This window comes from Hippopotamus amphibius, chromosome 3 (assembly GCF_030028045.1).
Source record: "Hippopotamus amphibius kiboko isolate mHipAmp2 chromosome 3, mHipAmp2.hap2, whole genome shotgun sequence".
NCBI lineage: Eukaryota > Metazoa > Chordata > Mammalia > Artiodactyla > Hippopotamidae > Hippopotamus > Hippopotamus amphibius.
Genome location: NC_080188.1, coordinates 68,078,102 through 68,091,876, shown reverse-complemented (window position 1 = coordinate 68,091,876; position 13,775 = coordinate 68,078,102). Strand labels below are relative to the sequence as shown.

The 13,775-nt window shown below is 38.5% G+C and overlaps 1 protein-coding gene across 2 annotated transcripts in view; it reads right to left on the bottom strand.

Moving 5' to 3' along the window:
• Positions 1-6,084: 6,084 nt before the first annotated feature.
• The window catches only part of METAP1 (methionyl aminopeptidase 1), a 61,447-nt gene continuing 53,756 nt past the window's right edge, over positions 6,085-13,775 (bottom strand). For both annotated transcript variants that reach the window (XM_057729679.1, XM_057729680.1), the window contains exons 10-11: positions 11,356-11,421; positions 6,085-7,756 (exon numbers count right to left, since the gene is read on the bottom strand). In XM_057729679.1, coding sequence (XP_057585662.1) covers positions 7,593-7,756; positions 11,356-11,421 — 230 coding nt within the window. In that variant the 3' untranslated portion in view covers positions 6,085-7,592. The remainder of the gene's footprint in view (positions 7,757-11,355; positions 11,422-13,775) is intronic.

Below are 13,775 nucleotides of genomic sequence, written 5' to 3'. Positions count from 1 at the left end.
TTCTGATAACACCGTGGTGGAACATCCCTGTACATTGTGCTCAGCGAGTTAGTTACATAGGCTGTGTATCATAGGATAAGCACATTTTAAACCTTACTAGAAATTGTCAAATTGCTCTTCAAAGTGGTTGGACATTTTTGTAAATCAGATTGGTGTGAAGACTAATTTGCATTTCCCTTAATTACTAAAGTCTTTCCTTCTTTTGGCCATTTGTATTTCCTTTTTTTTGTGAGGTATATGTTCACATCGTTTGCCCACTTTCTTATTGGATTGATTACTTCTCTTTTTCTGAGTAATTTGTAGGGGTTCTTTATCCTAGACACCAATCCTTTGTAAGTTTTATACTTTAATATATTTTATATTTTTTAATTTTTATTTTAATATAGTCAAATCTATCAGTCTTTTCCTGGTGCTGTTGTTAAGTAACATTTAGGTTTCTTTACCCTGAACAGTATTAAGAAACAAAAATGATACATAGTCTTACCATCCATGTGTCATTAAGACAAAAATAAATACATGAAGGCAGTACATCTAAGAGAATGTTCAAGTAGCAGAGAAAACTACATGAGAAAGGAAAGCTACACTTCCCTCTCCCCCAACAGTAGGTGACTGCTGTTCACTTTATGTATCTTCCCAGAAGTTTCTATGAATATAATAGCATTTATACATATATTTTAAATTTATACAAAGGAATACTATTAACACTATTCGGTGCCTTTTTGTTTTTCTATATTGTAGCATATTTTAGATTGTTTTTGTATCAGGACATCAGATATGCTATGTATATACATATCTTTTGGTTGGATTGAAACCATGTGATTTTTCAGGCTTTACAAAATTCTCTTAATGGAAAAAATTTCAGTTCCCTGGAAGACTGAAAAGACACCTGGAGCAGTTCTTTGCTTAAAAGAGATAAAAAGTTTTGGAAAGATGGAATTATGAAGTTGCCTGAAAAGTGGAACAAAAGGGTGAATACATTGTTCAATAAAGTTTTTGGCGAAGATGACAAAAAGTGTATTTTTACTTAAACACTGAAAGCACTTTTGGGCCAACCCAATAATTTTAACACAAATAGCTAACCTCTGCTGTATATTTCATGAAAGCTAGTAAAAAAAAAATTTTTTTTAACGATCTAAACTTTTACAATATTAGTTTTTTGGATTTTATGTTTTGTTTTGTTTTTTGCCGCGTTGGGTCTTAGTCGCTGCATGTAGGATCTTCATTGTGGCCCATGGGTTTTCTCTAGTTGTGACACGCCAGCTCCAGGGCTCGTGGGCTCTGTAGTTGTGGCGTGCGGGCTTACTTGCCCCATGGCATGTATGATCATAGTTCCTCGACCAGGGATCAAATCCATGTTCCCTGCATTGCAGGATGGATTCTTTACTACTGGACCACTAGGGATGTCCCTAGGAACTATCTTTTAACTGCTTTTTTTCATTGAAAATGTTCATGTACTTGGCATTTTTCAAATCTTGCCTGCTTTTCCATTTTTAGCATGTTGGGCTACTCTGCTTTCTATTTAACCCACCTAGTGTTCACTGTAAAAAAAAAAAAAAAAATAGCCCATATACAGGCATGTCTGACTTGGAACAAGGTCTTTATTACATGCACATATAACTAACATAAAGTAGAAGGTGTGGAATGATGAGGTTATTGAGGTGAGGGGAAAAACTGTTACATCCAAACTTTGTTACAGTGGAGCCAGTTAATGTGTATACAACAACAACAAAAAAATGGCTCCAAAAGATATATATAATGCTACTCCCATTTATCCCATTTCAAAGCAAAATTAAACGTAGCTGGAGATTCTCAAAATGTTTTGTTGATCTGGGAAGGAGGGAACACATTTTGCATGCACAGAATGCTTCAGAATGCTTGGCTACCAATCTCAAGTAGGTTGATGATCAAAGTCCTGCAGTAATGGACAGTTCTCTGGGCCTAGAGATACTTTGTGACCCAGGAAAAAGACCAACTTTGCACTAAGCCAATTTTGTTTCAATTAGCAGGCAAGACCAGATTCTCTGTCAGCAAATACCCTTTAGAAAAAATAGACCACAAACACATTTGGAAAACATTAAGTATATTTAAACAGTTGCTTAGATAATAAGTGTATAGAACTATACCAAGGAAATCATATCTTTAAAGAAACAACTACAAAGTGAAGTGAACCAGCACATACAAAGTCTTCCATTATACAAATTTCTTTTGGTGGAACTTTATAGGAACAAAGCAAGTGGGATGGGCTTTTAAGCAGATTGATTTTTATCAAACTGGACATCTTAACAGAATTCACGGAGAGGTAATATGCACATGCTCCCTTCAGGAAAGGAGTGCTAATCCACCACAGTACTACCCAGAGTTTAGACACAGACTGAAATACTTGACTTCCCAAAGTATCTAGATATGCTAAACAAGATAAAAACAGTGGGAATTTGCTTTAAAATACCTGTTGCTCTCCTTCTCAAATCTACATCTTAATACTAAAAGTTCTTATCCTTGGCTATTTTGTTTCCCCAGAATCACCCAGGGCTCAACTTTACTGGTAAAGTTTGAAAATTTCTACTCTGAATTTTCTGTTGACCCAAGTACTGAAATAAAGCAAATTTGCTTTATAGCCAGGTTGTATATAGAATAAAACAGTTGCTAAGTTGTGTGTTATTACACAAACAGGATACCTCCATAGAGAAATAGGGTGATTTGTCCAAGCCACGCAACTAATTTAAAAAGTTAGAGAACTCAGAGCCCTGGTGTCCTGATTGTTGATCTTGTGATGGTCTCATGACACCATAGTGCAAATGCGCCTACAAGTTTGGGAAATTACATATTGGCATGTGTTTCTTACTGGGAGTGGGATGAGGAGGCTGGAGTAATAGTACAAGGGCCAAGCACCCAAGAGATGGAAACAATTACTAAAAGCTTTGCAACAGTAAAAAGGCTGGACATTCACAAGAAAAATTATTAAAATACTTTGAACACTAAAAAACATTAGTGGTAAGTGAAACTTTCCAGGAAGCCCTTCTTGAGTGCTCCATATGTTGACTTTTTGGCACATTTCAGTGAGATATATCAGTGCTGGCATGTTTTAATGTAATCACAGAATTACCATATACAGACAGTTCCGTTGCTGCTCACCCAAGTCCCCAAAACGTAACAGGTAGCCAAGGCCACCTTACTCCTGGCTGTCTTTTGGAAAATAACCAAATACAAACCAGTTTTTCTTTTTCATACTTAGCACTGAAAGGAAAAAGAGGTAAGGAAGGAGGCTGCCACCAAAGGCTGCTTGCCCCTCTGAGTTGAAACACAGTGGGGCCACAGAATTTCGATGCAGTCTGTACTGCCTTTCTTTAGATGTTCATTTTTTAAAAGAAGTAGAACATATCACATTAATAATTTAGACTATCAGCGTGATGCAGCGTATATTGTGAAACAATCTGTTCCTAAAACAACGTCCAGATATTTTTTCCTACTCTACTGGCAAATAGGCTACACATCCACATTACAAGTGGTATAATTTGCTCCTCTGGTAACTAGAGAACTTGGTAGAAGCCACACACCATCAAATGCAGACAGAATCGTATCACACTATCTCAGTCGGTTCCAGTATTTCTAACTCCCAGGCTGCTAAAAAAAATCTTCCTCACCTATATAGCATGTTTTGCCCCCAAGATTCACTTCATTTATTGTTAAAAAGTAGCTCATGGTTTTATGAACTTTAGAATATTGCAGGATCAAAATTAATACACTTAAGTTTATTGTTGGTAGTGATTTTGGTGTAGTAATTCTAAAATAATTTTACATGTCATATAGAATCAAGCAAATAAGTAAATATTACTGTTGTTCACAACCAAAGTTCTCACCATGGGAGAAGGAAAATACAAATATAGAACAGGGAAGGGTGAGCAAGATTACTGTTAAATTTGAAATCAAATTATCAGAATGAATTCATGATTTATTAAAAAAGTGCATTTCCTGGCTCTGTCTCCTGAACAGCCCTAGGAGCAATGATACCCTAGCAGCATCCAGATCTTGATTTCCAAATACCAGTCCCCATGAAAAGAAACCAGGGCTCCTTGTAGAAAGTAGCCAGTTCCCAGGCTGGGGCAGGAAAAATGCATGATAAACCTAGAACATCTTGATATGGTAAAAAGCAAGAACATGCTCAAAGGCTGATAGGCACAGATCAAAATGACCCATAAATAAACTTAAAAGGTGCCTCCACTGGCCAAATATGGAACATTTAGAGTAATTAATTGAGTTTTTAAAAACAATGAGCTCACACTGATACTCAAAAAAAAAACTGTTTCTTAACAAGAGTGCCAGCCAATAAATGTAGATGGAATGCTAGATTTAGAAAGTCCCAATTTGCAGCCACCGATGTAATAAAATAATGAATTCCAGCAAGGATAACTAATGAAAGCTAAAAATCATTAAGCAAACAGGATATCCAAATGGTCTCCAAGTATCTCCTCCCAAATTATTTGCTTAAAAAAAGGATCTTCTGAAAATAGAAAATCTGACAGAAACCTACTGAGCAAACATATACTGGCAATAATGTGAGGATGCTATGTGCCACGTGGTGTGATGTGATGTGATGATGTGATGTGATGAACAGGACACAACACATGCCATCTATGGAGTCTTCTGCCAAAACATTTATCCTGAACCTATTCATGAGGAACACTCAGGGAAGTACAGAATTCTACAAGCTAACTGGCCTGCTTTTTCAAGTGTCAGTTTCATAAAAGATCAAAAAAGGTGGAAGAATTGTTCTAGAGTAAAAAAAAAAAAACTATAGATGACAACCAAATGCCATGGGTTTGGATTCTGCATTTTAAAAAAAGAATGCTTTAAAGAATACTCTGGGGGAAATGGAGCCTCAGGTCTGAATGTGTGCTACACATTAGCTAACTGTATGAATGTTCAGTTCCTTCAGTGTGACAACAGTATTACGATTGTGTAGGAAATGTCCATATGTTTTAAGAGAGACACCCTGCGACAGCAGCAGGTGAAGTACGATGACATTTCTCTCAAAAGAAAAATGTTTATTACATAGAGCGATGTGACACAATAACAATTGCTGAATACAGGGAAAGGATATACGGTTATTTCACTGTACTATCAACTTTTTTATAAATTCAAAAATTTTCAAAATTAAAAGTTGGAAGTAAAAATAGCGGGTGAGGTTGGGGACAGAAATGGCTTACAGATACCAGGAGAGTGCATGTGGGGGCTCTAGCAAAGTGGAGCATGCTGCTCTCAAATGTAACCTAACGCAACCAAAAGCCAGGAGTGGTGACGGGACAAACTGAGGAATGAAGCTAAGATGGCAAATTCCTAAACATCCTCTTCCTAGTAATTTAGACATGTGGATGGCCAGTAATATAAAGGTGTTGGTGAATGGGTTCTAATGTACCTTTATACATTTTATCAGCAAAAGATATAAAATGAAGATAAAAGGCAAACACATCTCCCTTCTAAATTATAATTCCAAGGGGATGAAGGATGGTCAGGGGAAAATAAAGATTATTTTAAAGTTAATACAAAAAAAAAAGTTAACACACTGACATTTTGAGAAGCTGGCAGAATGATGAAACTACCATAGATGTTTTCTCATCTAAATCTAATAAACAAACATTTGTAATTAGACATATACAATTAGACTAGAGCCCATATTGTCTTCAAATCTCCCAAACCGAGAAAAAGCATCATCACCAGTGTGGTGTTTTCTCTTTTAACAACAATAAAAAAACTATCCCACTAAGACTTTTTTTCCTTGAGCTTATTTTCTAATAGTAGACACTGAATAAGCCCACACTGTTAATTCCATTATCAGTACATAAAACGCTGCCCTACATATGCAGCAATCTCTGTCTTAAATGATCTCAGAAATATGGTTGCATCTCAAATACTGCTGGTAGACTGCTGAACTAAACACAGTACTGGGATTTTTATATAGCCATTCAACTTTAAAAAGTATTTCTACTCAAATGGTCATGAGTTTATTTTAGTTTATGAAATCAGCCACCCCATACCCACCACTTCCTTCTGAAATCCCAAACAAACACAGCAAAGTTAATGACTACGTGGCGGGATAATCATTCAAACTTTTTAATCTCCCTTTACACATTATATTAATATTCATATTCCAAGGCATTCCATTCACAAATATTACAGTTTGATAAAAAACTTCACACACATTCCCCCAAAAGTCTATACCAGATTCAGCCATTTTACTAAATCATTAAAATAATAAAAGTAATGAAAACATTGTCATAATTCCTTTAAAGCAACAAAGGTCTGAGGCACTCTGGGACAGATGTTCTTGTACAAGTGTATGTAACATGTCAGTGGTATCAAACTATCTTAGAATAAAGTTACCAGATACCTGGTAATCAAGCACACTCGAATGACAATGACTTCAATCTGATATGTCTTCACTGGATACACTACCATTTGGACTGAACTACTGAAAGGGACACAGATGTTGGGCAGCTGAGGTCATTTCTAATGAGGTTCCCAACTATGTAAAGAAGAAGTGTGTTTTCAGCACACCGAGGACAGCTGCATCCCTACTGCAAGGGAATAGTCCAGTCTCCAAAGAAGTTCCTTTCTCATCACCACCAAGTTTACCAAATGTTAGAATTTCCAGACTCTGCTCACTGCTAGAGAGATTTCAGAACTGTCTTTCCTCATCAACCTCCACAGTGCAACCTCCACCCTTCTCTGAATATCTTCAAGGTATGCCCTTGAAATAAATCAGAGAGGAAGGGAGCATTTTTCCTCCCTTTATGACCAAACAGAGGTCTGAAATAGCAACATATTACAAAAATCTCATTCTCTGCAACAGCCAGCTACCACTTGGAGCGTGGCTATTTTTGCCATAAACTAAATTTTTAAAAACCTGATAACCTTTTTCCAAAGTGAATTTTGCCATACCCATTCACTCACCCGGAGTCCACAATGGAAAGTCTCACTGACCGAGTGCTTCCTTACACACAATTACAAGTGTAAATAATTAGCAGGGGGAGGAGGGAGGCCCATTCCCAGCTGGGAATTAAATCACTGCAAATGATGGGTCCATTTATGACAGCATATAACCCTGTCAGAGCAGCATCAACACAAACCCCAGGTCACTATGTGGAATTTAAAATGTATACGTATATATTTCCATACATATATAATAAAAAAAATCGGGAGCAACCTATGTTGCTAAAGTTTCAAGGACTCTTATCTCCAGCATTCACCTGGAAAGCAGCTGGCTCTGATGGCCCGGTTGTGGCAGTGATAAAAGCAACTAGAAGCAGGTTTAAGTAAAAGTGCTCAAAGGGCAAATAAGAAAACGGGGGTGCAGAGATTTTTTTTTTTTGTAGGGAGAGGGGAGCACTGAAAGGAGGTGTGCAATGCTTCCTTTATTCTTCCTGGCTTTTTCAGAGCCAAGACAAGTTCTTGAGGACACACATCAAATGCTGTAGTCCTTCCTTATCTATAGTCAAAACAAAAGTTATAAAAAATTCCTTCTTCCATCCTGTACTCTCAATAAAATGCAGAGTACAGACAGAAGGTATCACTGAGATGCGCCATCCCGGGAGAAATTAAAATTGGGACATGAAGTGAGGCCGAGCACTATCGAGTCGCCGGGTTAGGATTTCACAGCCAGCGTCCGTGACCAGCAGGGTGTGCTCGAACTGGGCAGACCGCTTCCCATCTCTCGTCACCGCCGTCCAGCCATCCGGCCAGGTTTCATCCTGCCATCCACCTTAAACAAACAAACACCATTTCTTAATTCTATCACTCAGCTTTTTTTTCCACATAGACTCTCTAGGTAAGTGTACTGGCCTATACTCCTTCCTATATCCTTGGATATCTCAGAAAACTAATTTTAAAATTCAGTGAAGGGGCTTCCCTGGTGGCGCTGTGGTTAAGAATCCACCTGCCAATGCAGGGGACATGGGTTCGATCCCTGGGCCGGGAAGATCCCACATGCCATGGAGCAACTAAGCCCGTGTGCCACAACTACTGAGCCTGTGCCCTAGAGCCTGCGAGTCACAGCCAATGAGCCCAAGTGCCGCAACTACTGAAGCCCACACGCCTAGAGTCCGTGCTGCACGAGAGAAGCCACAGCAACGAAGAGTAGCCCCCATTTGCCACAGCTAGAGAAAACCCGCATGCAGCAACGAAGACTCAATGCAGCAACAATAAATAAATAAATAAATAAATATTTTTTAAAAAAAGATTCAGTTAAGATTCCTAGTTACACTTCAACTGTTTAAGCTAAAGACTTTTCAACTTCATTTTGGTCTTTAGTCCAACGAAGTAATGTTTACATTTTAAAACTTCATATTTTGTATACTTCCCAAATACTTAATCAAGATGGCATTTCCAAAGTAAAGACACTCAGTTTCATTTTTGGAAACTTAACTGATAACCACTCATCACAGAACTACAAGTAAGAAACTGAATTAATGAATTTAGCTCTCTGCTGGTATGATTTTAGCATCTGACTAAACTACAGCCAATATATAGTGTGAAGGAAATAGAGTAATTTTTTATAGTTTTATTATAGCATTTAATTCCTGATATAATTTTAAAATGGTAGGCACAAAGACAGTGAGAACAGATTATACTGTGAAATTTTTGCAGGTCACACCCCTGTAATCAGAAAGAGGGCAAAGAAAAGAGAGAGTGGCGAGAAAATTTAAACATTACTGGGAGTTCCCTGGTGGCATAATGGTTAGGATTCTGGGCTTTCACTGCATGGCCCAGGTTCAATCCCTGGTCAGGGAACTGAGATTCCACAAGCCATGCAGCATGGCCCCTGCCAAAAAAAAAAAAAATTTATGATGTGGCAGAAAGGGTTAGAGAGGTGGCGAGAAAGGAAATGAAGGGACAGTGAAAAAAGCTGGGAGACAACGAAGGAAAAAGAGAAGGGGGGGGGCAGTGGGGCCGGGGAAAGGAGGCAACACTGAAATGACAAAGTTCTGCAATTCCAGATACTACTATTAAAACATGTGTTTACAGAGACCTTCTTATCAGTGACAAGAACAAGGACGCAGATACAGAGAATGGACTGGAGAACTCGAGGTTTGGGAGGGGGCGGGGGGTGAAGGGGAAGCTGAGACGAAGTGAGAGAGTAGCACAGACATATATATACTACCAACTGTAAAACAGGTAGTCAGTGGGAAGTTGTTGTGTAACAAAGGGAGTCCAACTCGAGGATGGAAGATGCCTTAGAGGACTGGGGCGGGGAGGGTGGGGGGGACTCGAGGGGGGGGAGTCAAGGAAGGGAGGGAATACGGGGATATGTGTATAAAAACAGGTGATTGAACTTGGTGTACCCCCCAAAAAAATAATAAATAAATAAAAACAAAATAAAAAAACAAAAAAAAACATGTGTTTACAAAGACCTTATCACCAAATTAGATTAAAAAAATAAAATCAATATTCTTCATTTTGAGTGATCTTTTTCTTTGGGGGGGGGGCGGGGGGGTTGCACGGCACAGTCCGCACCTCTCAGCCTGTAGGATCTTAGTTCCCTGATCAAGGATCGAACCCGGACCCACTGGCAGCGAAAGCGCAGAGTCCTAACCACTGGACCTCCAGGGAATTCCCATTTTGAGTAATCTTTATCAAAGATTAGTCTTACTGCCTCAGACAAATCCCAGAGTATAAAGTCTGCAGTGAAATAACCTACTTTTGCAATATTAAACCCCAGTCTAAAAAGAAAATATGAGGTAGCTTAAAGAAAGTTAACTCATGCTTTGTCAACCATCTAAAGATGAGTAAATATTTTTCAATGTAATGAATGATCTTTTCATAAATGTATTTAAGACATAATACTTCTTTAATTTTATTGTGATCTGCTAAAACAGATTCTTTATTAATGTCAAGTCAAATATATTTGACTATTATTCTAAGGACATTCAAATTCCTCTTTGGATGAGAGACTCTGCACTAAGAAGCTGAGATTTAACCTAGCTGAGTTACACTGAAGTATATTTGTTATAATCTGATGATTATCTGAACCACCTGAACACAATGTTATTTGCTTACTCCTAGAAATACCACTTTGTCTCACCAACTAAGTGCCATTAAAAGGTACGTAACCAAAATGATACTTTCACTGTCTTGCCTTTCTCTGCTAATATACGTACTGCTCTTGCAATTGGTTACATATGATCATTATTCTTATTCCAGGGAATAATAAAAACAATACCTTGCATTTGGACAGCCCTTTAAAGGTACTTTGTGTTAATACAAATCATCTCAATTCTTACAGCAGCCCTGGGGATTCGGCAGGATAAAGACTGTAACTTCCATATTACAGAAAAGGGAACAAAGGATCAGGTTAAGAAGGCAGCCTCTAAAATGATCTCCAATGCTCCCCTCCCCTTGAGTGTGGGCTGAATTTAGTGACTCACTCCTAAGGAAGAAAATCTGGTAGAAGTGATGGGATATCACTCCCAAGATTAGATTATAAATACGACTGGAAGGCTCCCAAGGGGAGGCATCCTTTCACACACAGCCCAGGATACAAGAGCCCCACTACTGTTGCCTCACTCTGCGTCCCCCAATCCCAGCAAAGACCTGGCAGAAAGCAAAGGTGAAGGCCTCATGAAGGAGGCCCCAGTTATTACTCTGAGAGCCTCGGGGTGGGGCTCGAATCATGACACCAACCATACTGCCACGTGCCTGTCACAGTGGCCCACAACAGCGAGAACAGACAACTGCCAGCGCTAAGCGCGTCTGTGCTCTGCTTTCTCCACAGCAGCTGTATGATGCCACCTGATGAGATAAGTGCAGGCCCTGAAGAGGCAGAATAGCTTGTGAGGTTAGAGCCCCACACATTCTGCCACCTAACTAGCTAAGTGACTTTGGGCAAGTTATTTAACCTTTTCAAAAATCAGTTTGCTCTCCTGTATAAGGGAAGCACCTACCTCACAAGTTGTGGAGAATTAAATTATGTAACTGTGTCTGCCTCAAAACAAATAGCTCTAACTTCTTTTTCCCTCCTTTTCCTCACCCCCAACCAAGACAAGCAAGAACTTCTACACAGGCTTGATGAAGGTGACTAAGTTATTACAATGCACCCTTTGACAGGATCTTTATAAAAAGGGACCAGGATTCAAGTACTTCAGCATCTACTGACAGCAGGCAAATTACCGTGGAGAAAGTATTGCTTTCTTGCCAACCCTTACAATTTTCAGTTTGCTACATGATACTGAATCAAGTTCGAGATGGGACAGGGAGTGGAAATGAAGCAAAAAGAAAGTAGAGCAGACTACTAATCTGATTGTGAGTAACCAAAAGTAAATAAAAATTCAATTAAAGAATGTTACAGCATCCCTTTTTTCTCACCTTCACAAATCATTGGCTCAATTGTAAATACGTGGCCAGCCTTCATCACTCCAACTGCTTTATTTTCTGAAATTAAAGAAAAAAATTTCAGAACACAGCAAAAAACCTATAGCATGTTGTTAAACAGCTCCCTGGGAAAAGTACACAACTTATATTCCCATGAGTGACTCTTAAATTAATGACTTTCTCCTCTCCTGATTTCCCTTTCTTAAAGTAGATCATTCAACAAACAGGGATTTTACTGAAAACCACCTACTCTAGGGAAGATACTGTCCCAGGCATATTTCATTTTGCTTACGTTTTCTCTAGGAAAATACAGAGATGCCCTAGGCTGGATTTCAGATGTGGTTACCACTTCTATAAGAGGAAAAGTGCCCCCATTTATGTTATAGCGGGGTTAGAACTGCAATCATGGAACCAGCCAAAGTCATCCAGGTATGACAGTTTAAAGGAGAACAAGATATTTCAGTTTACGTCACAAGTCTCCTACATCTTGGGTGGGTGAGGTGTGTGTGGATATGGGGGTGGAGGTAGTGGCACAGCCATAGAAACAACTGCACCACTCTTAAAAAGTTTTGTAAATTGTCTTATCTTCAGAGGGGAACAAAGCCCCTGCAAACTAACCTACTTTTTCTAATGCTGACAGAATTATTCCTTTTTGTTGGAAACAACAATTCCATTTCTCCCTCCAAATACTTTTTGTCCAGGTTCACCAATACAAAAGTCTTTTTCAGGATCATCATGAGAAACTCAACTATTAGTGTCCAGCTGTGCCATCTCCCCAAGAAGGCCAAAAGTTTCAAACAGGGATAGGCCTTTTTGGATAATCTCAGACAAAACTGGAGAACCAGTTTAAATTTCAAACTATCAATAAAAACCAAGAACTGATAAGAGCATCAGTAAATGGGTGACTGCACTTGCTCTGCCTGACCACCAGGTGGCGAAAGCACCAGCTTTCGGGGTTTCTTCGTAAGGCTGCTGTTCTGGATGGGTCGACTGAGCTGACTCTACTCGACGCCGCTCTGTCTAGGTATGGTCTGACCTCACCCTCACATTAACATTCCTGCACATCCTTCCTTGTGAATAGCTATCACGCTGCTTTCCACTATCTTAGATATTATCAAAATACACTTATTCTACAGTGTCCAAATTAGGAGTTTTTAACTTATAAAAATGTGAGAGGCAAAAATAATTTTTCTTTTAACTGGATCATATGGGAATTCTATTTTTAACTTCTCGAGGAACCACAGCGGCTGTATCATTTTAGATTCCTACCAACAGTGCACAAGTGTTCCAATATCTCCACATCCATCAACAACTGTTTTTTGTTTTTTTTTTAAATAGTCGCCATCCTAATGCATGTGAGGTCTCTCACTATAGTTTTTATTTGCATTTCCCTAATGTTTAGTGATGTTTAGCATCTTTTCATGTGCTGATTGGTCATTCAAATATCTTCTTTGGAGAAATGTATATTCAAGTTTTTTGCTAAGGGGCAAAAATAATTTTTACTTTTTATTTCTAATTTCATGAACTTTCTCTCCAAATGACGTGTAATTTACTACATATATAGACTTGGTCATATTCCCTTGGGGATATCAAAAGGAAAATGTCAGAGAGAGTCAGTTTGGTGTCATGGAAAGAAAAAAGGATAAAGGAATCGAGAGCTGTACTGTCCCAATACAGCAGCAACTGGGTGCATGGAGCTAAACACTTGAAAAATCTCAAGTCAAAATGTATGTGTAAAAAATATGTCGATTTCAAAGACAAAAAAGCAGGTAATACATCTCAATGATTTTTTTACACTGATTAAATGCTGAAATGCTAATATTTTTAATGTAATGGATTAAATAAAATATAAAATTAACTCTCATCTATTTCTTTTTACTTTTTCAATATGACCACAGAAATTTTAATATTACATATGTGCCTCATATATTTCCATTGGACAGCGCTGATACAGAGAAGCCAAGTTCCACTCCTGTTTCTGCCACTGATTCACTGTTCTAGAAGTTACAACTCCCAACTCACCCTGACTCATGGTTTCAGTTTCTCAACAAGGATCAAACAAACATACATCATCTGAGTGACTACACTATAGCAGACACTACTGCTGAGAGACTTTACAAAAATGCGTACCTGCTCTACCATCTGCCTCACAGAATTACTGTGATGTATATTTTAAAGGTAGGGTAGTATCACCTTTACTTCCAAACCATAATGACAAAGACCACATAAACTCTCATCTAACAAGGACTTCTTTTACACAGAAGGAGGTGGAGGGAATTTACACAACAATTTCCTGGTTCCGTGCTCAGTTGCTTAGGAATATGGAGTTACAAGCCAAAGTAGGGATCATTTACATTTCAAAAGACCTCTGCTGTACAAAGATCTCTTAGCAGCTTCAACACGTCCCTAAAGGG